Source organism: Babylonia areolata, chromosome 4, assembly GCF_041734735.1.
Source record: "Babylonia areolata isolate BAREFJ2019XMU chromosome 4, ASM4173473v1, whole genome shotgun sequence".
Lineage (NCBI taxonomy): Eukaryota > Metazoa > Mollusca > Gastropoda > Neogastropoda > Buccinidae > Babylonia > Babylonia areolata.
In genome coordinates this window covers 19,859,886-19,887,498 of record NC_134879.1, presented here as the reverse complement: position 1 = coordinate 19,887,498, position 27,613 = coordinate 19,859,886, and the positions used below count along the sequence as shown (strand labels likewise).

The 27,613-nt window shown below is 42.8% G+C and overlaps 1 protein-coding gene across 5 annotated transcripts in view; it reads left to right on the top strand.

The window, feature by feature from the left end:
• Nucleotides 1-4,313: 4,313 nt before the first annotated feature.
• Nucleotides 4,314-27,613, top strand: part of LOC143280934 (uncharacterized) — a 39,737-nt gene continuing 16,437 nt past the window's right edge. For 2 of the 5 annotated variants that reach the window (XM_076585725.1, XM_076585723.1), the window contains exons 1-7: nucleotides 4,314-4,348; nucleotides 8,486-8,684; nucleotides 12,001-12,140; nucleotides 15,646-18,182; nucleotides 19,357-19,529; nucleotides 20,229-20,280; nucleotides 21,271-23,053. In XM_076585725.1, coding sequence (XP_076441840.1) covers nucleotides 8,628-8,684; nucleotides 12,001-12,140; nucleotides 15,646-18,182; nucleotides 19,357-19,529; nucleotides 20,229-20,280; nucleotides 21,271-23,053 — 4,742 coding nt within the window. In that variant the 5' untranslated portion in view covers nucleotides 4,314-4,348; nucleotides 8,486-8,627. The remainder of the gene's footprint in view (nucleotides 4,349-8,485; nucleotides 8,685-12,000; nucleotides 12,141-15,645; nucleotides 18,183-19,356; nucleotides 19,530-20,228; nucleotides 20,281-21,270; nucleotides 23,054-27,613) is intronic. The other 3 variants (XM_076585726.1, XM_076585724.1, XM_076585727.1) reach the window with 3 other exon arrangements.

The following is a 27,613-nucleotide window of genomic DNA, read 5'->3' as shown; positions in this document are numbered from 1 at the left end:
GTTTAACTCTCAGACTATTATCAAATTCATTACGGACCAAATATTGTTCTAATGTCAAGCGCATATGCTTTAGTAACCTGACAATTAAGCATATAATTTTTTACTGTGGTGACAGAGAGGTTTGTCTGAAGAGACGGCGTTGGCAGATTAAGACGCTATCTACAGTGTCGTGACAATTGGTACCTGGTGATGGGAGCGCAGTCCAATAGCACGAGAGGACGACTACCAATACTAATAATGTGTTCTTTATCATGGTAGATGTTTCATTTCAATCGTGTTTAAGACGGAGTCGGCAACCAGCCCACCAGTTACTGCTTCATGTTGAGAATTTCTTCATTCACAGAAAAAAATATATATATTAATATTGCTAGAAATACATACAGTTTTGCGGTGAAACACCTGGCTTCTTTGACCGGAAGTTGAGTTGAGGGTAGAAAACAAGTCCACACAGTCGTTCACTACGGTGGTTTCCTTGAAAAAATCTGAGAAAGCTGTGAATTGGTTAACGGTTAATACACCACAAAAACCCTGGTGTGTACTCAGCACTTGTATACTATTAGAACCTCATAACAAACACCCCACACCAGTTCATAGGAAAATAGGAGTTCGCGAGCACAACCTGAAGTGAGTGTCCGACACCAAAATGGCACTCAGCGACAATGGCCAAGTTATAATCGTTTTTCTTCACTACTCCGTAACTGACAGCCTCCAATTACTTGTACACGATAAGACACTCTGGGATCATAGAAAACTGTCTATAACAATTTCTGCGTCGAAAACAGATTCTGCCAATAGAAAACACAGATGAATCAGCTGCTTAGCTTTGTTCGACCCTCCAAAAGCAGCATGCGCGTGTAATTGCGAACGATTTGTATACCGCCCCACTTCGAAGCGTTTTTATGGCTGCATTTCACAATGTAACGTCTGCTTCGACCTTTTTCTAATATTTTAATGAATATCCATTTCCAAGAACCAGTCAAACATCATGCAGCCATTTCTGGATATTTCCGCGCTCAGTCTTTCTTCTCCGGCTTCGCGCACCACTGCCGACCAAGGTTCCAAACGTGCTCTCATGAGTCCTAAAACCAAGGGAAGCAAGTTGTAGGACTTGAACTTTGACACAGTTTAAAATAGTGTCAAAGTGTTAAAATAGTGTTGAGTTTAAAATCAGATCGTATATGTCGAATACGCATTGCCAGTGCTGGGAGAATTTAAGAAAGCATTTTGGTGACAGGTCAAAACGTCAGTTTTGACAGACATCTGCAAAATAGTGTCGTTTACAATTTGACCATAGGATATTTTGACGTGAGTCTATTTGCGAACGATGCAGCACAGCTACTGAACACCGTCTCAAAAGGATATGTGTTTGTGTGTGGTGTGGTGTGTGTGTGTTTAAATGTCTGTGTGTTTGTGTGCATGTGCCCGGTGATCAAAGTGACAAACAATACAAACGTTTGGCGCGATGTTCCAAATATGTTATGTCTAATGAGTACAAGACCTGCTTATGTTTTAATTGTCAACATGTACCCAAAGCAATCGTTCACAATTAGACTTGCCCGTTCGCATTTACTCTCAGGCACCCCTGCTATTTCGAACGTCGACAAAACTCCGTTGAAAAGAATGAGCAGACGAACTTTTCCCAGTCGGTGGTGCAACCCGGCAGTCGGAGAAAGCCTTCAAAAACAAAAGAACTACGTTTAACTATCGTACGACACTATGTTGTCTTTACAGAACACACATTTGAGCTTACGCTTCGATTGCATCGTTCGCCCCGTACCTACCCCACCAACTTGGCAGATGGGCTTCAGACCGACAGTTTCAGTTTCACTTTCTCAAGGAGGCGTCACTGCGTTCGGACAAATCCATACACGCTACACCACATCTGTTGAGCAGATGCCTGACCAGCATTATAACCCAACGCGCTTAGTCAGGCCTTGAGTGCATGCTTACATATTTGTGTACCTATGAAAGTGGATTTCATTTTACGTAATTTCGCCAGAGGACAACACTCTCGTTGCCATGGGTTCTTTTTCAGTGCGCCAAGTGCGTGCTGCACACGGGACCTCGGTTTATCGTCTCATCCGAAAGACTAGACGCTCAGTTTGATTTTCCAGTCAAACTTGGGAGAAAGGGCGAGAGCGGGATTCGAACCCACACCCTCACGGACTCTCTGTATTGGCAGCTGAGCGTCTTAACCATTCTGCCACCTTCCTCATTCAGACCGACATGCTTATCCTTGACTTTGCGAAAGCATTCGATAAGGAGAATCACAGCCTCTTACTCCACAAAATCTACGACTACGGCATCAACGGCAATGTCCACAGATGGATCAGGAGTTTCCTTACTAACAGACGCCAAGCAGTTGTTGTTGACGAAGAGAAAGCAGAGTTTTCCAACGTCAAGTCTGGAGTACCACATGGCGCTCAGTCTTAGGACCATGTCTATTCTTAGCGTACATAAACGACCTGCCCAAAAATGTGAGCTCAAAAGTAAGAATCTTTGCTGACGATACAGCAATCTACTCCACCATAACAGCAGTTGACATGCAACAGCTTCAGCAAGACCTGCAAAACCTCGAGATATGGGAAAAGAAATGGGACATGGTCTTCCACCCTGACAAATGCATCACACTCCCAGTCACAAGAAACGAAAACCCCATTCTAAGTGATTACAAACTCCATGGCCACACCCTAGTGACTGTACAAACAGCAAAGTACCAAGGAGTCACCCTCCAGGCAAACATGAAATGGGACAAACACGTGAACAACATTGTGGCAAAAGCAGGACGTACCCTAGGATTTCTCCGTCGAAATGTCAAGATAGCCACTTCTAAGCTCAGAGAGAAAGCATACCTGGTATTTGAGCGACCACTCCTGGAGTATGCTAGCTCAGTCTGGGACCCCTATCTTGAGAGTGACATAATTCAGATGGAAGCCATCCAAAGAAGAGCAGCCAGGTTTGTCAAGTCACAGGTCACATAGAACAGCCAGTGAGACACAGATGCTGGAAAGGCTGGGATGGTCATCTCTGCAGCAACGAAGACAGGCAGCACGACTCGCCATGCTGTACAAAATACACCATGACCTGGCTCGAGTCGACAAAACTAAACTAAAATCCCTTCCAGAGCGTAGTCGCAGAGGCCACAACCAGCAGTTCCAACGTATCTCAACCCAGGGCGCCAACAGATACAGGTACTTTTCGTTCCTGCCTCGCACCATTCGGGAATGGGACCAGCTTCCACAATTTATTGTGGATGCTGAGACTGTGGACACATTCAGGACCAGAATAAACCACCACCTGAAAGACACTGCTGGATGTGCTTAAAAGGGGCCTCCAGCAGACACCGGATACTGATCCATAAGCAGATGGAGGGAGGTGAGGGTGGGCCCGGGGAGGGAAATGGTCGGTGGGGATGGTAAATTAGAACTGAAACTTAGTCCAAAAAGCTCGGCCTGGCTCAACTGGGTTGCTCTGTGGATTAGCTCTGGGGGGCCCAGGGGAGATGAAATGGCGGCGCAAACCTTTAAATGTTCTCATAATTCATTAGATGAAAAAGAAAGGAAGAAAGATAAAAAAATATATATATATATATATATATATATATATATATATATATATATATAATTAGTGGATCCTGTGAGAGGGACTTTACTGAGTTTTGACCGAATGGTGTGTCTTGGTGGCAGCAAGACTGGGAATGTATGTGGAGGGATCTTGTGAGAGGAGACCCGGCGGCCAAAAAGACCCGGTTTGTAGGGTGTCTTGGTGGCAGCAAGACTGGCAATGCATTTTTTAATTTTTTTTTTTTTTTTTAAGCGCTGACTGGTAGGCCCCCCTTTCATAACAGCGACATAAGAATCAGAGGGTTAATTGTGGTCGCTCAACGGAAGAAGAAGAAGTAGACACACGAAAACACTTGTAAAGAAAACCGTCAGTCCCCTGCTCTTCCGCATAAGAGGTTATGGGGAGGGAGGAGGGGAGGTTAAGGGGAGGGGGGTGCCGGGTGTTGCTGCTGCTATAGTCTAATAAGATTTTATTTAACCTTAAACTTATTTAATCAAATCAACAGTTAAGTGGGTTATTTCATATGCATTCACTACCACGCAAAGTTACATCCAAACAATATTTGTTCGTATAAATACCGGTAAAAAGCATTACCGCCTGCTTTCTGATTCAAGAAGTCATTATTGTTTAATTATTTCATAGAAATAGTTCTTTTAAATATAAACTGAGCTAACTGCAGCTTCAAAGAAAAAAAATCCTGAAGAAGCCACGAACATTTTATATTCATTCCACTACCATCATGCCCTTATAAATGCTCAAAATGGCGGCTTTGTTGTTGACGATGGTATGTGTGTGGGCATGATACTTTCGCTTTTTTCTGTATTGGGCTATGTTTGCTCGTTTTTCTTACCAAGTTTAAATTATCTATAGGGGGTGTTGCTTTGCATGCATCATGAATTTAGCTATTATACAGCATCACCCTGCTATCCAAGAAAAAGTTAAACAACAAGCTTTTGCTTTTTGAAACAACTTCACTACATTCCTGAAACGTGCATGCACTTGTGAATTATCGGGCGGGTTTGTTAACTTTTACGATTGAGCGCGATGCTACTTTAAAGATTGTGCCACTGTAGGGGTTTGCATACTCTTAGAATTGCCAGTAATAGATGCTTTGTCAGGGATGACAATTCTTGGTTTGTTATTTTCTAGGGAGGAGTAATAAAAAAATTTGTTTATACTTTTTTTCGGAGATATGCGGGGTGGGGGGCTAGGGGGTAGTAACGATTGTTGTTTGTGCGTCACTGTGTGTGTGTGGGGGGGGGGGGGGGGGGGGGGGTACATCTGCAGCACAGCCGGCAGTTACTTTGGAATGTGATTCATAAGTATTATGACTGACATATGCACGTGCTCTGATCCAGTCACGAGCAATCCACCACAATGTCTGAATAGGTCGACACAGGTCAAATATCTAAACCAAATATTTGCCCAGCACCAGCAGCGGGTCGATTTCAGATGTGAAAAGGCATATTATCCCCACTGTATCATTTTATTTATTATAGATTATAATAAAATAAATTTTTGTAAAGGTCTGTTCTGTGATGCAAGGGATGTAACTCACAATTGTAATGTGACCACATGCACATTACTTTTTATAATGTGCAATATCATTATATATGGAAAACTGTTTGGAAATTAAGTAACATTACATTCATGCATAAATTCTACATCATATAAAAAGGTGCATTCTTGTCAACAAAGTATCAAAAATTAAGATAAGAAAAAAAGCATCATGATGATTGATCATATTCTTTAGGATTTATTTTATTCACGAAATGTACTTTGACATGTCATAATTATATGATATATGATTATGACATGCAACCCAACCTGTAAACCTGTGCAAAGATACTCATCAATGTGCCAAGTTTCTTTTTTGATTAATAATGTGATATGTATACATGCTCAAGTGTGAAAACAAAATTTAATTACACATACTCAACCGTGACCCAACTAGTGCAGACTCTGGCAGGGGTATGACATTCCTGTCCTGTGCAAACTACTATCTGCCTATGCGGAGAAAACGAAAGCAACTATGGCGGAAAACAAAACTATGTTTCAAAATTCAATAAAACTTTGGTTGTTGGAGATCACATGTTTGAAAAGAGGTTGGTTTTGGCACATATTTAGATTCATAAAATATATGCTTAATGTTCTACAGCCTTTTAGAACCAATAGAAGATTGTGTAGACTGAGGACATATTGATTAAAATGATTTGCCAGCATTTTTTGTAAATGAGTATTGAACTACACATACTTAACCGTGACCCACTAGTGCAGACTCCGGCAGGGGTCTGATTCCTGTCCTGTGCAAACTACTTAATGAGTATTTAGTAAAACTTCTGAAAGTAAAACCCACTAAAAAAATAAAATAAAATGAAGGATGGTAATTGTATGCATACATTATATAAATTACATTTTTTAGTGTGATGCTTTCTGATTAGTATTTGATTGTAGTTTTATGTAGTTTTTACTGTTCAGACTTTCACACTGAGAAATGAATTTATAAAAATACAGTTTATCAAAAAAGGTTGGGGTTTTATTTTATTACTTTTTAAAGATTTCTTAAGATGGATTTGTATTTGAAAAGGATGTTCACTTCTGGTATTGTCTTGGAACTAAAACTAAAGATTCGAGAGAAGTTTTGTATATATTTATTGGCATTTCTGTTATTTTTTGGTTGGCAAATAAAACTACTGATTTCTGTTTCATGTAGACTCAATAAGAGAGAATAGTAACAGTTTTAAAGTCTTGGTAATAATTCAAAACAGCAAACTAATGTTCTACTTAAGAATTGCAACAAGCAAGAATGTGGTGTGTAGATGTAATTCTAATATCTTACTCATAAAGCTCAAATTTAGGGCAACCAAACTTGTTTAAGAATCTTTAAGTAAACTCTGATGTTTTCTTCAAAGTTTTCTAGAACTCTGATACTTTAAAGTTGGTGTGGCATTAAAAACTCTGGATCATGCCTTCCTGTTGGAGAGACTCCACATGTCCTTTGGGTTTGATGGCACTGCCCTTGACTGGTTTAGGTCATACCTGACTGGCTGTGGACAATATTGTCATTGCCAGTGGTGTTATGTCTTCTCCATGCCCACTTCTTTTTTGTAGTATCCCAGGGTTTGGTGTTAAGGCACATACTTTTTACTTTGTACGTTCAGCCTCTCCTTGGTGTTATTGATTCTTGTGTTTGTGACTACCATAAGAATGCTGACAACAGTGATTTAAATATCAAAAAGCTCATGTCCCACTGAACGTTCTACTGCTTTATTTGATGTTCAAAACTGCATTGATCATGTGCTGGCTTGGATAAGCAGTAACAAATTGAAACTCAACACAGACAAGACTGAGGTATTGCCAGTGGGCTCATCATGACACCTTTGTTTAATGGATAGTGAGTCGGCTAATGTTGGGGGTGACAGAGTTCATTCCAAACCTTTTGTCCAGTACTTCAGTGCATGTCTAGACCATTGTCCATGCAGCAGCATATTAAAACCATTTTCCATGCAGCTTTTCGTTATTTCCAGAAAATTGTTGACAGTCATTCTTATCTCTCAAAGACTGTCACAGCTAGACTTGTCTCCCCATCTTGATTACTGCAATTCAGTACTCCTGGGTCTTCCAGCTTATCAGATTAGTCATTTGCAGAGAGTTAGAACAGTACAGCAAAACTTGTAAAGCCAGATCTAAGCGTGAACATGTGTCACCTTTGCTGAAAAAGTTGCACTGGCTTCCAGTTAAATCCTGCATCCAGTTCAAAATTCCCACGCTAGAGTACCGCTTCTTTGATGGCACACTCCTGCAGTATCTCTCATCCTCACTAACAGCTTATAAGTCTTCCCTGTCACTGGGATCTTCAGCTGAAAGGTTACTTCTGGTGCCAAGAATTAATCTGAAAACCTTTGGTCACTGATCATTTAGTTTCTAAGTCCCAACTGTCTGGAACTTGCTGCCAGCTGACTTGCAAAAGGTCCCTTCTGTAGACTCTTTCAGGTCCCAACTGAAAACATATCTTTCTTGTTTTGCATATGAATAACAGTTTTATCTAATATACTGTTAATAGTGTTATATGAGGGACGTACTACTCTTTCCAGTGTTGTGGGGGATGCTTTGTGTGATTGTATGTGTGTGCATATGTGTTGTTTATGAGGTGAGGATGGTGATTGTTTCTTCATGGTTGATTCTTTTTCATGATGAATGTTGCTTCTCTTTTGAAACGTAATTAACTTGTGGAGCACCACGAGTTATTAATTGCTATTTGAATCTTCTTGATCATTGTTGTATCTTTCTTTTTATGAGTGTGTTACTGTGTGTGTGTGTGTGTGCGTGTGTATAATTTGTAAAACACCGTAATCCTCTCTGTGAGGGAACAGTGCTATAGAGGACCACTTCATTATTATTATTATTATTATTGTCTAGAATATTACTCTGATGATTTATATAAAGTTGTTTAGTGTAATAGTACTATTACACATTGGTTTGTTTATATTAAAATAAAGAAATAAGGCCTTAGCATTGTTATCAGTTCAATGGAAAGAAAAAAAAATGATACAGTAGCATCTGTCATGGAAATGGACTTATGTAATAGATAATGAAATAAAAGTTTAAAAATAAAAAATAAAAAAAAAGCTTTAACATATCCTACAGTTATTTACACTGAGTTTACAGGTGACTTGGAGGTGTGTCTGAAGATGGAGGCCTCTGAAAGCAAGTCCTCCTGTGGTCATCACATGACTGACAAGAATCAGTTCAATAAAAAGTCCAAGAAAAACCACCATTGCAGTCAGCATGTTAGGTCAAAGGCTGAGAAGAAAAAGAAAGAAAAACAACCGAAAGATGGTCAGAAGGGTAAGACGTCACAAGAAAGCACCTGTGAATGGGGTTCCCATACAAAATACTTACAAGCAGACTCTTTTTGCAGCAGACGGAAGCGGAAACCCCGTGACTACAGCACCAGGACAACTGCAGCAGTTTCCAGTGTTGTACAGACAGTTATATTGCCAGAGCACAGTGCATCTTTGAACAAAAGAGATGATGATCGCATTATTATTGCCGAGACTGTGATGGAGAGGAAACAAGATGCTGGGAACGAAGTTGGATCGAAATCAAAAAAATTAAAGGTCAGGAATAATTTTGGGCCTCTTCCTCTCTAACCATGTCTAAGTCAGTCTGTGTCACTTAACCTCTGTCCTCTTCCCCTTTCCAAATATCTCTCCCCTTTCATTTTTATTTGCAGTCTTGCTTTTTTTTGTGAGTAAATCAGGAAACAGTTTTACACTAATAAACTTAATTATGTACTGACTGATTGTAAATAACAAAAGTGATTACTCATTTCTGTTTGTTTTATTCATCTGTTCCTTTTGTTAGCATGACATATTGATGTGTAGTCTATTGTTAGAATCAAAGCACATTATTCTCCTTGACCTGTTTCTTATGACCATGGAGATTTTAAAATAACAATAATCAGGTGAGATATAACTACAGGCATTAAGCATATTAAATGAACTACATTTTCAGAATGCAGTTTCTGTTTAATGATGTCTGCAATGCCACACTCGTAATTAGCTATCTGTATGGTGTAGTACTGATTTATTATTTTGTGAAAAGAATATTCTCTTTTTATTTACTGTCTGTACTAACAACATGAAAACAATTTACAGTATCCCAGCAGAGTGCTGAAAAGTTTCATCAGGCACATTTCAGTCTGTGTGTCTTCAGTCAGAATGACATATCCCAGTATCTTAAGTCTTAACCACACAGAATGAAGACTTCAGTGACTTTGAAACACATGAGGATATCAAGAATATCCAGGCTGAGGCCTCCTTGAATGCTCAAGCTCTCCAATGCTACATTTTGAGCAGATTTTCCTCATTCCACCTTTTAAAGACTGACCCTGAGCTGATTAAAAGCACAGACATTGATGCTCTTCAGTGCGCTGCTGGTGTTTTGTGTGTGTCACTGTGTGTGTGGTGTTTTGTTTATTTTTTGTTGTTGTTTTGGTTTTGGCTTTGGTTTTTCAACATTACACAGTAAAGCTCATTTTGCTCTCCAGGTAAATGCAACTAATATCCTGGGCCAGGATGCACAAGTGATGTTAGCATGTACTACACTTGCTTAGCAGTAAGAATTTTCCCAAGTCTGCTGTAGATGTAGGAAAATTATAACCGCTGAGCAAACTCAGCCCATGCTAACATAGTTTATGCAACCTGCCCTGGCAGAACAAGTAACTGATCTTCTGTTGGGTCTGTCCCCGTAGCTGTCGACTCAAATTTCAGTCTATTCAATCCAAGTATTGAAGAAAAGGAACTGTGGAAGGAAACCGCTCAGCTGGGGGAAAATTAAAGTTCTATCAAAGAGGGACAAATGATCACAACAGTGTAATGGACTTGAAAGAGTATTCAGCTTTTCTCTAAGGTATCCAAAATGTAGTACCTGTGCAAACACTGACAATGCTGCATTGTTTTCTTCCCCAAGCATGTAGTCCCCCTCCTAGAGTTGTCAAACTTTATGGACCCACTACATTCTCAAGTGTGACAACTTGAAGTAGAACTGAAAAAATATGATTAAAAATAGCATGTGGCAAAATTTTGGACATATTTACTTTTACATAATACTTTATTAATAGTTAATACATTTTTGTTGTATAGAGTGTTTCACGTTTTGCAATTTTCCTTAATGACCAGAACATCAACAAATTAATCCGTGATCACTGTTGAATTCTGCTGGTCTTTTGTCTCTTTTCAAAGGCACAGGCTACTCTAAGCCAATCAGAACACACACAGAACACACAGGGTCATTCATTTGTAATTCTGAGAAAAAAGAGAGGTCATGGTATTTCACTGAAAAGCAGTATCAAAAGAGTCGATCTGATCACCCTTGAAATGATAGAAAGTGTTAAGGTGCATCAGCTGTCATGGTTTTGACAAGTTTTGTCTTCATAGTCAGGCATTGAGCATTTCATTTGTTTTACCAAAATAAATAAATAAATAAAAATAAAAGCTTATAGAAGTTAATCTGATGTCTCATGGATATGGATTACTACAGTATTGTTTTCAGTATTATTAGCATGCATGTACACATTCTATTTTAGTAATTCTACAAATAGCAAATGAAGTTTCTCTCTCTGTACTGTCTTGCCTACCCATTAATGCAATCAGATTGACAAAAAATGTCAGTTATAAAAAGCTGGAAAAGGGTAAAAGAATATTGACAGACTTTGTCAGATACATCAGTTGATAAATTGATCTAGAGTAGTGGAGATTAGCACACCTGAGGGCCATTTCAATGATTTTCATCTTTTGGGGATTTGTCAGGCTTCACTTGTGATTCCAGCCTTTGCAGAAGATCAGTTTCTTCTTTTCTTTCTTCTTTTTTTTTTTTTCTTTTTTTTTCTCTGTGTGTGTGTGTGTGTGTGTCAGTAGGAAACCTGACAGCCTGAAATTGACTGTTCTTTTCCAAATAATTATAATGTAAGTTGATCGAAATACTCAGATTTCATTTCTGCCTACTGCCTAGTCACCTCTTTATGAGAGCTGTAGAAGTTTCAGATTTTTTTTAAACACAAAAATGAAAATGTTGTTTTGGAAGAAAACATTACTTTGAACATTGCATAATATGTCCATACTAATAACAAGAGTTGTAGACCAGATTTTTTTTTTTAACTGCACAGGGGGTACATGAAAAGTGTATTTCATTTATAAAGAAAATGGGTCTTGAACCTTCTGTTAAGAAAAAAAAAAGAGGGGGTGAGGGGAGAAGGGAGGAGCAAACTGGAAAGACAACATTAAGAAATTGTGTGAAATGTTCCTGTGCTCAGTTTTTGAAGTGACTTCAGCCAATCCCATTGACAGGTCAGTGAAATTTTAGGGTGGCAGCTGCATTTTGGAGAGCTCATGTGAACCTGAACTGCTAAGATGCTGACGGTGATATGCAGACTAAAGATAGTCAGTAATTTTCTACTATGGACAGACCTCAGAAACTTGACTGCTGCTTTTTTTTTGCTTTTTTTTTAATGAATAAGCATTCTGAAGTCAACAGCATATTCATTTTTAATGTTTAAATCTTTTAACTCTGAAAAAAGTCTTTCAGGCTGATGTTCCACAATAGTTATTTGCTTTGGAACAATAGTATGAGCTTTTATGGGTTTTTTTGTTTGTATGTTGTTGGTTTTTTTGTTTATTAAAATGATTTTTATGTAGTGTGCATGGTGAGTATGTGTTTTTTCTGCTGCTATTTCTTGGGTCGTGTTCTGGGATTAAGACTTATTTTCTGTCAGGCTTTGGGGTTTTCTTGTGTGTTTTTTGTTGTTGTTGTTGTTTTGGGGTTGTTTTTTTTGGGTTTTTTTTTTTGTTTGTTTGTTTGTTTTGGGGTTTTTTTTCCATTTGACTTGTAACTGAATCAATGCCACTTGCTGTCACACTATTGTCGCCATTGCAGCTGTCCAGTCGTTTGGCAGGTAAGGAGAAATCCAAATCCAAGAAGGCGAAGAAAATCAAAAGGAAAAAGTTCCCACAAAAGAAGCACAGGAGACAGCAGTTTGCCACTGCAGTTCAGTCTGTGAGCAATGATTCAAAAGAGTAAGTCTTTAAAGACATGAATGTGGAGCAAGTGATAATGAATATAGAATAACTTTGGGAATTCTGTCGCACAAAATTCAAAAGAGAACTTTTTTTGTTTTCCCTCTTCCCTACTTTGGACATTTAATATTTGCTTTCAAAAAAAAAAAAAAAAAAAAGATAAATAAATAGAATTTAAAAATCATCCCATGTTTTTTTGTTTTTTTTTTCCTTTTTTTTTTCTTCTTTTTTTATTATAATTATAATGAAAAATATTTTTTATTTCACTTACTTGTTCATATGTCCCTAACAGTTTCTCCCACCCCTTCCCTCACTCCTGCCCTCTCATCCCCCACCCACCATTTTCCCCCTCCCCATTTTCCCCTCCCCGTTCAGAGCCTCTTCTTTCCTTCACACACTCACACTCACAGTTCCACTCCCCCTTCTTTGTTTTCTTTGTCCTAAATGTGACTTATTCTCGTCACTTTCTTTTCCTGAACTTTACTCACTCTCTCTCTCTCTTTCTGTCTCTGTCTATGTATTTCTGTCTGTCACTTACTCATTTCATTTGCCTGAAGAAGAGCCTGTGGCTCTATACATTGCCTCTTTTACCCCATGTAAGTCAACTTTTACCAAGATTCTTTCGGTCTTCCTCATCCCATCTCCCTTTTTTAACTTTAATAAAACAATGCAATATAAATTTAGACCAGTTTTCATCATAAAGGTTTAAGAATAAAACGAAATAAAATAAAAAGATCGCCAAACCATCTAAATAGATTTAATGTTCTTCTGATTGAGTTAAACACTTACTCTTTTCTAGTGGCTTTGAAAATGGTGAATTTGATCTAAGATTTTGAGTGTAGTGGACTAACATTTTGCTTGGGATATTTTTCTGTTTTTTACTAATTCAGGTTTAGTCATGTACCATTTGACTTGTTTCCCCCAGATAAGTAAACATTTCAGAAAAATATGTTATTGTAGATATGTTTGTGCAGTGTGCAGTCATCCTTTTGTGGCTTAGAATCCCATATGTATTGGTTAAAATACGCATCTTTTTGTCAAAGTGGGATGAGGGGATGGTGATCTTTGCTGGACTTTAGTCTGTCATTATTGCATTCATTTGAGGATGGATATAGGGAACAGAGAGATAGATTTGGATATGTGAAAGGGGGAGGGTGTGTGTGTAAATCCTGTGTGCCTGTTAAGCTTTAGTTTTTGTGATTCGTCAGTTTTGTGAAGTAAATTTCTTTAATTTTTATTCACTTCTTGCAGTTTCGTAACATTTGTCTTCAACTCTTTCACCACCATAGTTGACCTTAGTAGACTCGACATTGCACTGCCAAAGGCAGCTTTAGTTGACATCAAGGGGTCTTGTTAAAAGGACCGTTTTTTACATTGTAACAAAGCTTAACAGCTGACCAGCCGCCGTGGTGGAGTAGTTTGCATTGCGGACTGACGGCTGGGAGGACAACTGGTTCGAATCCCAGCGGAGGTGGGTTTTTTGGCTCACGGCCGGCTCCTACCCACAGTTGAGTGTGTTGTGGGCTTAAATGAGAAGACTGGGATCACACAATCGAGTATCATCCACTTCACCGATGCGTCTTTGGGTGTGTTGCTCTAATTTCCTGACCAACACTGCAAGTGTCTGTCTCTCTCAGGCCTGGTTGATGCCGGGGTATCATTTAATAGGAAGCGTAGAGTACAGCCTTGTCACGTAGTCCCAAACCTAAATGGACCTCCATAGCAGCTTTGTCATCATCATCATCATCAACCATCTTCATTGTCAGTATAAAAAAAGCCCCAGATTATGTGGCCTTTCATGCCCTGCTCTCATGGTGACTTCAGTTTCGATACACCTCAACTTACGCACTTGGGGTGAGTCTTGTCAAGGTCTTCAGTGCTGACAGGTTCATGGGGAACTGCCGTTGGAGGGATGTGGTGGCGGTCTCCACTCTGGGGTGGACACTCACTTAATCGAGCTCCACGACTAAGCCATTATTGTCGTTAGTAGGGGGCTTAGTATGTGGTGTCCTAAGTACATCAGATCAGAACAGGCACTACCAAACACCACCAAAGTGACTCTGCAGCAGTGCAGGTTCTCCTCTGGTGTGTGGCCTTCTGGCAGTCTAACATTGATGGATTCCTGTGGACTGCTGGCACTGGGACTGCGACAGATGAACCCGGGTGTGGCTGTGTATGGGGGAACTTGGAATGAGGGGTGTGTAACCCTGAAACGGTGCACATGATGGGGCAGCAAAAAAAAGAAAAACTTGGCAGCTACAGCCAGTTCCCCGCCAGTGGAACAAAGACTAGCCTTTCCTCCCAGACCAGTTTGAAGTGAACAAGTCCGTTGTGTTGTTTTGACATGAACCGAAGCCTGTGACTGAAAGCATTGTATCTAAAATACTTGGTGTTGGGAAGTGTTCTTCACACACAAACTTGGCAGTGAAAGAGTTAAATGAGTATAATCTTCACTGCAAGAGGAGCTGGTGGGGAGGGGGCGCGGGGGGTGTACTAAATTAACTTGGTTATATTAGATTTAGTGATTCAAAGGTGTGAGTGCAAACTTTAAATGCTTTTTTAACATTTTGAATTTCGAGTTAAAGATAGCTTAAAAATAAATGATTACCATTTCTTTTCAGTGAATGTAGAAATTTCACATATATCTATAGAAATGGTCATCTACCATGTTGGTATAAGAATTAGAAAGGAATGCTTATGCACATAAATGGGCAGATTGTAGCAGTAGGGTATTAAAGGTTCCATAGCCGTTTATGGACATCTGGGCAGTGAATTCATGTCCATTATGTCAATAGCTCTGCTTAGGAAGGTGGAGCCCAGTTCTCTCCATCCACTCCCTTTTTTTTTTTTTTTTTTTTTTTAAACATTCCCCATACAAAGTCGGGAACCTGATCACAACTGGGTGACTGTGGATTTGAAAAATTGGAGTAGTCTGCCTTTCCCAAGAACACAACACCCTGCTGAAAACCAGGCCTCGAACCTTGATCACTGGTGAACACTGGATCACAAGTCCAGTGCCTTTCTGATTCTGTCCAGGTGGCTTCTGTATGGGGATTACTTGTATCGGTATGCTTCCTGAAATTGTGAAAACAGTACATACCCATTACCAAAGTATTTATTTTGTGAAGTTAATCATTTTCATTTGATAGGAAATTGAAGGGTGAGGAATATCTGCTTTTAGAAGATGCGACTGTTTGGTTGAAGAAATTTTCTCCTTTGCAAAAGAAAAAGAAATGACAGAGAAGGCATCACAGTATTTTGGCTTGTTCGCCCCATCTCATCATCACGATCATGATATTGTAATAACTAGATAAGTCTGCACTGTCTCACATTATAATACCAGTATCAATCAATGGGTACTTGTGTTCTTTTCAGTATGTAGTATGCATGTAGAGGCTTGTTTTAGTAAATATATGCAGGAATGCTTTTATGCATGCTTTGAAATGCTTTTTACTTCTTAATGTACACAAATGGTTACATACATCCCATGTTTTTTTTCCCTCAGGTCACAGACTGTCACAGTAGCAGCCAACAGTGAGCCTACAGCACCCAACCCTTTTAGTTCAACCGGTAGCATCACTGCTTCTTCAGCACCAGCGTTGACCTTTAGCCAGCAGATGTCCGGTCTCAGCATGTCTTTGGACAGGTCTATGCAAAGAGATTCAGACGGCTGGGGTAACTCGGACAGTTTCGCTAATGACTCGTTTGGCAACTACAGTAATGGGCAGGGTGGTGGTATGTACACAGACTTCAGCCACGACTGGTCTGACCCCCGTAGGGCTTCACCCTTCATGAACAACAACCCACGCAACAGATGGCAAAATGAGCAACACAGCTGGCAGCAGGGAGGACACCGGAGCTGGTATGGAAGTGATGGTCCTCGGGGAAGGTTCCATGGTGGACAAGGAAGGGCTGATCATCAGGGATGGAGTTCTTGGGGTCCTGACAACCATGGCTGGCAAAACGGAAACACCTTCCTCAGGCCCCATTCTGCAGAAAGTTGGAAGCAGTCAAGGCCATCAAAGTCTCAGTCTGGCTGGGATCAAGGATCCAGCCAGTCCTTCAGTGAGAGAGGTTCACATAGCAACCAGTGGAGGACTCTGACCAAGCAATTTGGCAACAGCCATTTCCACAGAGAGGGTGCAGACAGCCAGGACTGGGGGTTTCCTGGTGGCTCACATGCTCCACAAGCAGACAGCTCTGGTCTGGAGGACTCGGGCAGCTCTGGAGCGGGAGGGAGAAAACGTCCACGGTCACTGGACAGAGGTGGACAGTTATCCAAATCTTCACGGGCTGAAAAGTTGGCGTCAAGAAGTTATGACATATATATTCCAAACAGTAGTAGAGCTTTGTCTGTATCCGATTTGAATACAACTGAGGTTCAGAAACCTGACTCCACCAGCAAACAAGGCAAGGCTCAAAAACCTCAAGCCACAATAACAAAAGGGATCAAGTCAGTGAATGGATCTGGTATCAAGGCAGGGCCATTAGGCATGAAGAAGAAGCAGAATGTCTTGAAGCACAAGGCAGCATCCTCCACCTCTTCATCTGTCTCAAACGTGAAGACAGCAGTAGAAGTAGCAAAAACAAATGAATCAGACGGAGTTGATGCTGGTGAAGGGGTATTGGAAAGAGCAGAGCGAATCTGTAAAGAACTTCGTGAGAAGAGGAGGAAGTCAGCACCTTCTCAAGCCAGTCTGAATGCCCAGAGAGTTGGTGCGCTACGCTCTGTGTTGAACACATCAAAACATAGGTTCAACCTGGCCCATAAATCATTCCTGAGGGACTACATGTCTGATAGCAATTCCACACTCAGCAAATCACCTGCTGGGGACAATGCTACAGTTTCATCTACTCAGAAGAAAAGTTTCTCTGCTAGCACGACCTCAGAAATAGCACAGACTGCGAAATCCATTAGTTCAACACTTACCAGCACTGACAGTGGAGCAGATACTGCTGCTTCCTCTGGTAAAAGCAACAGCCAGACTCCAGTCAGTGATATTGACAGAATCCGACATTCCATAGAGAGCAGTGTAATGGCTGAAGGGAGAGTGCGGAGGACCAGTGTTAGAGAAAGAAGCTCTTCAGGAAATAGGTCGCCAGCAGTCACAGTATCTTCTTCAGCTTTACATTCATCAGCTCCAACTACAGTCGGTGCATCTTCCCATGCAGGTAAACCCCCACTGCCTTTGTCTAAAGATGCCCTTGCCAAAATGGTGAACGCACCTCGGTCTCGCACACAGAGGCTTCAGCTGGCCCGGATATTGCGACAGCACACTGCTGCAACTGCAGTACGTCCTCGCCACATTCAACTGGAAGGACTGTATGATGATGACGACGGTGACAGTATTGGAGACGTACTGAAGAACATCAGTGGTTTGGAAGAAATTGGAGAATGTGCGGAATTGAGAAACATTAAACTAGAGGACCTTACAGTTGAGGACAAGTTGCGGATAGCTCAGATGATCGAGGAAGCTGACCCCACAGGCAGAAGTCATCACGCAGACATTGGTGAGAGGGGAGAGGAAACACCAGTGCCTCAGGTACCCCATCGGCTGCGCCGCACCAGAACACCAAGCTTGGAGACTGTAAGCAGAGAAACAGAAGCATCCAGTGTGAACCGTCCGTCAAGGTCTCCTCACAGACTGCAGACAGCGTCCCCATCTCCCTCCAGACCTCTGTCTCTGGATGACCTCAGCACAGAAAACAGGTCAAGGCAGGAAGACTCTGCAGATACTGTTTTGCATCCACCGACATCCGTGGACACTCATTTCTCATCACCAACAGTTACTTCACTGCGCTCTGGGTCTCCTGTCAGACCTTCACCTGTACGTTCTTCATCGCCAAGAGCATCACCAACACACCCTTTGTCTCCCCGAAGATCAGCAGAAAGAGTGGGAGACAGCAGTAACATTTCGGCTGTTCGTGATGCTGATGCTGAGGAGGACACAGTGGCATACCAGGCAAGGGGCAGTACTTCAAGGAGATCTCCGTCAGTGCCAATGGACACTTCAGATGCTCCGACATCCAGCACTCCTACATGTTAGTGTTTTGTTTTGTTGTTCTTGTTTTGGGGTGTGTGGGTTGGTTTGTTTTTTGTTGTTTTTTTGTGGGGGGGGGGATGTGTGTTTTATTTTCTCCTTATTTTTTAATTTGACAAAAAAAAACACAAACACTGATCAAGAAGTGACAAAATATGCTTATGTTAGAAAACCTCATTTATGGTCAAGACTTTACATGATAGACAGTTTTTGCTTTCTTTTGGTATTGTACGGGGGTTTTTTCTTGCTCTGGTATGCAGTGCATCCTGTTGTATGTGTCTCTTTCACTTTGTTCACAAATTTGGTTCTGAACAAATATTTTCAGAAAGTGTTGATTGCGTTATTTACTGGCAATGCCAACTGGAACAAGAGAGAAAAATAAATCTATTGTGTGATATTGATTATAGTTGGTCAGGATGTAATGATAATTATTCGTCACTTCTCTCATCTCCTGTGCATCTCTCTCTCTCTCTCTCTTCTCTCTCTCTCTCTCTCTCTCTCTCTCTCTCTCCTCCCCACTCTGTCTTGCTCTCTTCTTTCCACTCAAGGTGACACTTCACAAACCATGGTATGACATGAATTCGTGGAAGACAAAGTAGTTCTGACTAGTATAGGCTGCATATGATATTGTTAAAGGTAGTCAGACCAGAAAAACAATTCCGTATTATGGCATAGACAATGCTACATAAATGTAACAATAATCTCGCATAATAGCGTATTCTCTTTGTGTTTTATTATTGTTGTTGTTTTCCACGGTTTGCTGATCATGCTCTGTCAATTTCCATGTGACAAATATGCAGTCGTCCCAGTCAAGACATGTCATTTTCACCAAAGTGAACTTAAATCTAAAAAATAAAGGAAAAATATTTATAGAAATATTTAGATATAGATTTTATATCTGTGACAACAAGTTCTCTATCTTTTGACTAGCTAGTGTCAGTTGGTTTTTTTTGTTTGTTTTTGTTTTTCTTTTTTCTTTTTGTTGCAGTTTTCAATAATTGATGTTGTTTTGAGTAATTTTCTAATTTTGCTTTGCTGCACATGATGTGAGTAATTTTTCTTTAGAAGATTCAAATAAATCTTACCTTACCTATCAGTTCTGATGCATCAGTTGCACTGTGTATAAGCAGCAATCAGATGATCTTAAATATGTTGGTTGATACGGTTGACAACAGGGCGTCAGTCTTCCCCAGAAGCGGGTGTGCTGCACGAGGTGAAGGGCCTGTGTCAGAGACAGGACACCATCCTGTCAGAGATGAGGGCCATCGACAATGAGCTATGTGGGATGTACAAGAACCTCATTGAAATTGTGGCACGCATGAGCGGTCTGCAGAGGAGGAGGGTGCAGGTATGTTGTCATGGAAGTGTTGTTTGTGGTCATAAGTCTTTCCTCTCTTTGTATTTTGTGTGTGTGTGTGTGTGTGTTAAGCAATGAATCTGAAGTGTGAGGATTAATAAATGAAAAATGGGTCCTTAGAACCTGATCTTGTGGGCTTCTACAATTACGAACCACAAAAGCACATGTTTGATACAGGAAATCAATTACAGAATGTTAGTGAACTGCTTACTAATACTGTGTTCTTATTTACAAGGAGATATTCAGCTTTATTGAACATTGACTTAAATAGTGCTTATTCAAAGATACAAAACTATGCAACTAATGTTTTGTTTTGTTTTTTGTGGATTTCGAATGCTTGTTACCAGTTTAACACAATGAGGATGCAACCTTCCCTGAGAGGTTTTTGCTCTGCAACAATGATTTTCAGATGATTTAAAAACTGAAAATTGTGAGGTCATGTTGATCACTGAAACTGAAAGGAAAGAAAGGCAAAACAAGTTTGATTAATCTGGATTGGATGCCTAGAATTGCTTGGACATTAGCACTGAAATGTATACAAAGCAGAAAGAGTTAAATGTATTTGTTTTGTTAAGTGATATTGCTTTACATTCATTTTTAAATGGTTTGTACATATTTCTTTTTCCGGTGTCAGTTAATGTAATCTTATCTTGATATTAAATCTTAAATAGTAGTTGTTGTTTTTTTCAGTTACAGACAGAAGGGGAGCAGTTGAGTCAACAACGCAATGACCTTTTGAGTGGTATGTTCCAAAGTGGAAAACAACAAAACAAGGCAACAGTGTCAGATGAGGATGTAATGTTGTGCTGGAGTTTGTTAAACCAACATTTTTCTACTCCAGTGTATTTTACATTTATCATGACCATATTTTCAAAGGTAGAAAAAGTCACTAAATGAATATCTGTGGTGTACCAGAATATGTGAAGAGATTGTTATGCAGCTTGGACATAATTAAATGAACTAACATTATGGACAAGGGATGAGTGTGGTTTTTTTCCACAAGTTATAGTGATTAGGAAATTGATATTGAAGCTTAAACATTGATCTTTCATTGCATGCAATGATTATACACCTGTAGTAATATGACTAAGCAGTTATGAACATTTGAGAGTTTGTATTTGGTGTGCTGTGTCTTCTTCTTCATTTGTGGGTGTGACTCCCTGGTTCACTCATATATATACAAGTGGGGTTTTATGTGTATGACTGTTTTTACCCCCACCATTTAGACAGTCATACTACACATTCAGGGGTGTGTGCATACCATGTATATTCTTGTTTCCCTAACCCACTGAAAACTGACATGGATAACAGGATCTTTAACATGCATATTTGATCTCATGTATATGCGTACATACGAAGGGGGTTCAGGCACTAGCAGGTCTGCACATCCTCAGATTGAAATCCAACATTTTAACCACTCAGCTGTTGCGCCCATCATGTTCTGTGTCAGGACTGGCACAACTGAACACTATAAACAAAAAAAGTTTATGAAATGACACAGTAGTATTTATTTCAGATGTGCTGATTGTGATGATCTGACATTGATAGTTCTCTGTGCAAAGATTTGAAGTGTGAGAATAATGCCATACAGATATAATTCGAATTTTCAGATGAATTAGAAATGTTGTTTACAAAGAAAAAGATTTTATTTCAAGGGAAAAGTTGGCTCCATACTTTTATCTTAGGGCTTATTTGATGCAGCTTGTACAGGGCATTTACAATGGGTTTCCAGGTATATACCCAAACACATCCATTTCATTGGACAAAGAACCATCATCAGCCAGGGAAGAAAGACGACAACGCACATCATCAGAACCTTTGACAAACCCAGCTTCCTTCCACACAGCCAGAGAGAGTGAAGAGCGGAGCAGCAGAAAATCCGTAGAACGAATGGAGGAACAGGCAGCCAGCGGCCCTTCTGTCATCCTGCCCAGCTGGCTGAATGCAGCTTCCTCCTCCTCCAGCACACAGCCGGCGGACAGGGTGGGTTCAAGACAGGAGACTGCACCGTTGTTCTCATCCGCCGACTACAGGTCAGATATCTGTTTCTCTGGTTCTGTGACCAGCACAGTGGGGAGTGCCACTCCCCAGGCTGTGTCACACAGCTCCTCCCTCAACAACAGTGTGGACAGTGTGCAGGAAGTGGCACTCAGGCAGCCCAGTGCATTGAGTGCCAAGCCATCGTCTTCAGACATTGGAGAACGGGCAGGGCGAGTCATGCTAAGCATCAATGGGGCAGTGGACTCTAGTGGGGACAGAGATGTCACTGTGTCGTCCGTGTCCAGTGTTGCTACAGAGGCCAGTCATTCGGGTTTGAAGAACAGAATTGGAGCGGATAGCTCCAGTGGCATTGGCAGCAGTGTGTCCACCAACAGTCACCTCAGAAAGAGTCTGGGCAGTCCTCTGACTGATTCAGGTACTCCTCAGAACTTGTCTTCAACTCACAGCAGCCAGGAAGAACAAAGTAAGTCAGTGCAGCCCACAGAATCCTCCAGGTTTGTTATTCACCCCTTCGCTTCACCAAATCCTTCTCATGCCAACAGTTCTCAGGGTCAGAGTGCCAGTCAGCCCAAATCACCTGGAGTCAGTGTGGCCTACCTTGGTGCATTAAGCTCTGATTTAGTGCAACAGATTGTGCGCAGTCTGCCCTTTACCAGCCAGTTGGGGGAGGCAAATAAACCGTCGATGTATGTTGTCAGACCTGGAACATCTGCCCCAGAGAATCAGTCACAGGATGCAGGGGTGAGGTCTACACCCGCAGAGGACTCGGTTACAAAATCACGAATCAGAACCACATCCGCACACAGTGTTTCAAGTGAGCTGAGCTCAGGAGAGCAGTCTGTACAAGCCAGCATTCCTCCCTTGAAGTTGCGTGAGGACTCGGACAAAGCCGGCTCCAAGACCTGCACCCCACGCTCTGAATCAGACGCCCACAGCATCACCAGCGGCACTTCTCTTGGAGAGCAGATCAAGCTGTTTTCAGAAAGAAACTCCTTCAGCCAGGACACAGCCCCCACTCTGTCAGGTGTGGGCCCCCCTCAGGAGGATAATGGCCACAAGGCCAGCCAGTCCAACCATGGCATGCCTGAGTGCTCTGTGGTTTTGGAGAGGCTGGACATGGATAGCATCACCATCATCTCAGACTCGTGGAGACCAGAGGATGAAACAGACCGCAAAAAGAAGCGGAAGAGCAGGAAGGACAGGGATCAGTCCCTTCAGCGCAGACGCCGCTACATGACAGAGTCCAGCTCTGATGGAGAGGAAGGAGAAAGGACACCCGTGGATGATGGTTACCCCAGCATTTTAAGTTCTGCACCGCAGCCTAACTGCTCTACTCTGCCAGATGGGGTGGAGAAGATGGAGGCAGACTGTGGGATAGAGGCGGAGGATGACAACTTGAACCACACACTTGTGGGGAGCCGGGAACGGATGTCCCAGGACGGTCTGTCAGAGGACGAGGTGGTGGGGTCCAGCCAGGCTGCCAACTCCACGCTGAGTTCCCTCAGCCCCAGCAGGTAACTTCATGACACTTGCAGATGTCACTTTCCTCTTCACTCATGTTCATTTTCCTCATATCATCACCAGCAGTTGCTGATCCATTTCATCACCTTTGTTGTCATTATTTCATGCCATTCAAAAACAATACAAAAGTTATTGGGGAAGGATAATCTCCTTGTCTTACCCGCATGTTGAGCTTTGAAAAGAATCAGATTTGGAGAATTCATCATTTGCAATTACACAAGCTTTGGCATTATACACCTTTACAATCACTTGCTGTATATTGGTGTGTGTCCATCGAGATCGATGATGACCATCGTTGTCATCCAGCTGGGGGATGGGGGGAGGGTGGTGGGGGGGGGGGGATGCTCATGAATCTATCTGTGAGTGCGCAGATGGCTGAATAGTCCAATCTGCGCACGAAATGTTCGCTGACAGTTGGGGCAGACAAGAACAGGCATATCATTGTCAGGGAGCTTGTTTGCCCGTGACTTTCTGGCCTGCCTCTTCTGAACAGCTGCAGCAGTCCTGTTGGCCTCGCACAACTTGGCACCTTTGTGCACAGCAGTGCGCCATTTGTCACGGTCCGCTGCAGATTCCTCCCAGGAGTCAGGGTTGATATCAAACGCTTTCAGAGAGACTTTCAGAGTATCTCTGAAGCGCTTCTTCTGACCTCCGTGTGATCTCTTCCCTTGTTGCAGCTCGCCATAGAAGAGCCTTTTGGGCAGCCGATGGTCTGGCATGCGCGCCACGTGTCCAGCCCAGCGAAGCTGGGACTGCATCAGGATGGTGAAGATGCTGGGAAGGGTGGCTTTTGCAAGCACCTCCGTGTCTGGGGTCCTGTCTTGCCACTTGATGTTCAGTAGCTTCCTTAGGCATGTTGTGTGGAAGTGGTTCAGCTTCTTGGCATGTCGTTGGTACACTGTCCAAGTTTCGCAGGCGTACAGTAGTGTGGGGAGAACTACTGCTCTGTACACCTTTAGTTTGGTCTCAAGACCAATGCCTCTTCTGTTCCAGACATTTGCATAGAGTCTACCAAAAGTTGCGCTTGCTCTTGCAATCCTGACGTTCACTTCATCGTCAATGGTCGCATTTTGTGACAATGTGCTGCCAAGGTATGTGAACCGCTCCACCACACTGAGTCTCTGACCGTTGACTGTGATGTTGGGCTCAACGTAGGGTTTCCCTGGGGCTGGCTGATGGAGAACTTCAGTTTTCCTCGTGCTGATGGTAAGGCCGAAGTTCCTGCTGGCAGTGGCAAATTTGTCCACGCTGAGTTGCATGTCAGCTTCAGATCCAGCGTTGAGGGCACAATCATCAGCAAACAAAAAGTCTCTGATGATGTCTGTCATGACCTTCGTTTTTGCTTGAAGCCTTCTGAGGTTAAACAGCTTGCCATCTGTTCGGTACTTTAGGCCAATTCCAACATCGCCATCTCTGAAGGCATCAGTAAGCATTGCAGAGAACATGAGGCTGAACAGTGTTGGAGCCAGGACGCAGCCTTGCTTGACACCATTTGTGACAGGAAAAGCAGCAGATGTTTCACCATTGTCCTGGACTCGAGCCTGCATGCCTTCATGGAATTGGCTGACCAAGGAAATAAATTTCCGAGGGCATCCGTACTTGGCCATGATCTTCCACAGTCCCTCTCTACTCACGGTGTCGAAGGCTTTAGTGAGGTCAACATAGGTGGAGAACAGAGCAGCATTTTGCTCCTGACATTTCTCTTGCAGCTGCCTTGCAGCAAACACCATGTCGGTGGTTCCGCGCTCTTTCCGGAATCCACATTGGCTCTCAGGCAAATGACCTTGGTCAAGGTGTGCTGTGAGGCGGTTTAGTAAGATCCTGGCAAGTATCTTGCCTGCGATAGAGAGCAAGGAAATGCCCCGATGGTTATCACAGGCTTGCCGGTTCCCCTTTCGCTTGTACAGGTGAATGATAGATGCATCTTTGAAATCCTGGGGGATCGTCTCTTCTTTCCACATGAGTAAGTACAGCTGATGGAGCTTCTCAGTCAGCACAGTGCCTCCATCCTTGTAGACCTCTGCTGGTATGGAGTCTGAGCCAGGTGCTTTGCCACTGGATAGCAGACGGATTGCTTTCTGGGTCTCAAGAAGTGTTGGCGGATCGTCCAGTGCTTCGTTGATGGGGACTTGTGGGAGCCGGTCTATGGCTTCATCATTTATGGAGGAAGGGCGATTTAAGACACTGTTGAAGTGCTCAGCCCAGCGTTTGAGAATTTTCTCCTTCTCGGTGATCAAGGTATTCCCATCTGCACTGAGGAGGGGGGATGATCCTGAGGATGTGGGACCGTAGACTTCTTTTAAGGCATCATAGAACCTCTTCATATCGTGCCTGTCAGCATATCCCTGGATCTCATCGGCTTTGTCGCTCAACCACTTATCCTGCATCTGACGTAACTTTTGCTGAACAGTCCTGCGGATGGCATTGTACGCATCCTTTTTTGATGTGGACTTTGGGTTGCTCAGGTGGGCTTGATGCAGACGGCGTTTCTCATCCAGAAGCTGCTTGATTTCCTCACAGTTTTCATCAAACCAGTCTTTGTGCTTTCTGGTCATGGGTCCCAGGGTCTCTGAAGCTGTATTATAGATCATCTCGCGCAAGGTCCTCCAGTCAGACTCCACATTCTGGTTGTCCAGAGAGGCGGATTCCAGACGATCTTCCAGCAGCTCCACAAAAGTCTGTTTGATGGTGATGTTTTTCAGCTGAGCAATGTTGAGCCGTTTTGGAGCCTTCTGGCCTTGGGGGCGTCTCTTGGGCTGGATTCGAATATTCAGCTTCGAGACTACAAGGCGATGGTCTGTCCAACACTCGGCGCCGCACATGGTCTTTGTCACACGTACATCTTGCCTATCCCTTTTCCTGACGATGATGTAATCGATGAGATGCCAATGCTTTGAGCGAGGGTGCATCCATGACGTCCTGTTACGGGTAGGGAGGCAGAAAACTGTGTTGGTTATCAGCAGTTCGTGCTCTGCACAGGTCTGAAGCAAAAGCAATCCATTTGGGTTACAGTGGCCCACACCATGCTTTCCAATCACTCCATCCCAGGAGATGTAGTCAGAGCCAACTCTAGCATTGAAGTCCCCAAGAATGATGAGCTTGTCTGCTTTAGGGATAGCAGCAATGACAGAGTGAAGGTCCTCGTAGAACTTCGCCTTCACTTCATCCGGGTTGGTCATGGTTGGGGCGTAGGCACTGACAATGGTGAGGTGCTTCTGGCCAGATGCCAGTGGGAGTTTCATGGTCATAAGCCTATCGTTGACTCCCTTTGGGATTCCTGCTAGCTTGCTGACAAGTGCTGTTTTTACTGCAAAACCAACGCCAGCCTCACGTCGCTCTTCGCTTCCTCGTCCACTCCAGAAGAAGGTGTAACCAGATCCCCGTTCACAGAGCTCACCTTCGCCTGCAAGCCGAGTCTCACTCAAGGCTGCGATGTCGATGTTGTATCTGGCGAGTTCGGATGCAACTAGTGCCGTTCTCCTTTGGGGTCTGTCCACGTTATCTCTGTCCAGGAGAGTCCTTATGTTCCAGGCACCAATGGTGAGAGGAACGATCCTTGTTTTTTTCTTTTCTTTCTCTTTGTTTCGACCGCTGATGTAGGGTCCCCGCCAGCCGCGGTATGCTGGCCAGGGCGATATGGAGCAGGCAATTTTTAGGGCACCTTTTCTAGCCCCTTCCTCATGCCAGGGAGGTGAGCAGTGCATTCCTAAAGAGGGCTGCTCAGACGCTCAGACGGCTGCCGAGCTCCATCGCTGCTCCTGTCGATGAAGAACGACCCTATGGCCTGAACCGCCTGCGTGCAGGTCTGCGGCTGCGACTGCCAGTGTACCCACACCTGTCGTTTCGTCGCTCGCCTGTCGCCACAGGACTTGGGGGTGATGAAATGATGAAGGATGAAAGGTCAGTATGGATGACTGATGACTTGCGCGATGAGTTTGTTTAAAGTGAAGAGGAGTTGCGCAACGTCGACCTCACTCTCTCGTCCGGGTCCACCAATTTCCAGTGGCAAGACTAAGTCGAGACAACTGGAGGATGAGCACGGATGCAGTGGATGACCAAGATATCCTTTCGGTGTCTCATCTTGCTCTCTGCACTCCACAGTGCGTTGCTGTATCCGCCTTCCTCTCCGTTGAACCGTTAGGTTTCTTCCGCAGATTCTACCGGATCCAGACTTCGCATGCATGGGTAGACACACCCCGGGGGCCAACTGTGTGTGTGGCATGCACACAGCACGGTGGAGCTAGATGGCCGTCGGTGGCTCTCCTGAGCCGACGCCCTTTTATGGATCTCGTTTTTAATTCCATAAGGGTGTCTAGCCACCCACCTCACCAGTCCCGGAAGGGAGTGGTGAGAGTGCCGGTTTAGTCGCCGGCAATCCGACCCTGAACAGGTTGTACTGGATTTCAGGTTACCAGTAGCAGATCTAGTGACCTGACCTGACATACTTGCTGTATATTACCATTTATAGTAATATAGCATAGCTTCTGCCATAGTGTTCTGAGTGTCAGAAGCTTTTTCTAAGAAAGCAGAATGCTTATATATATATATATATA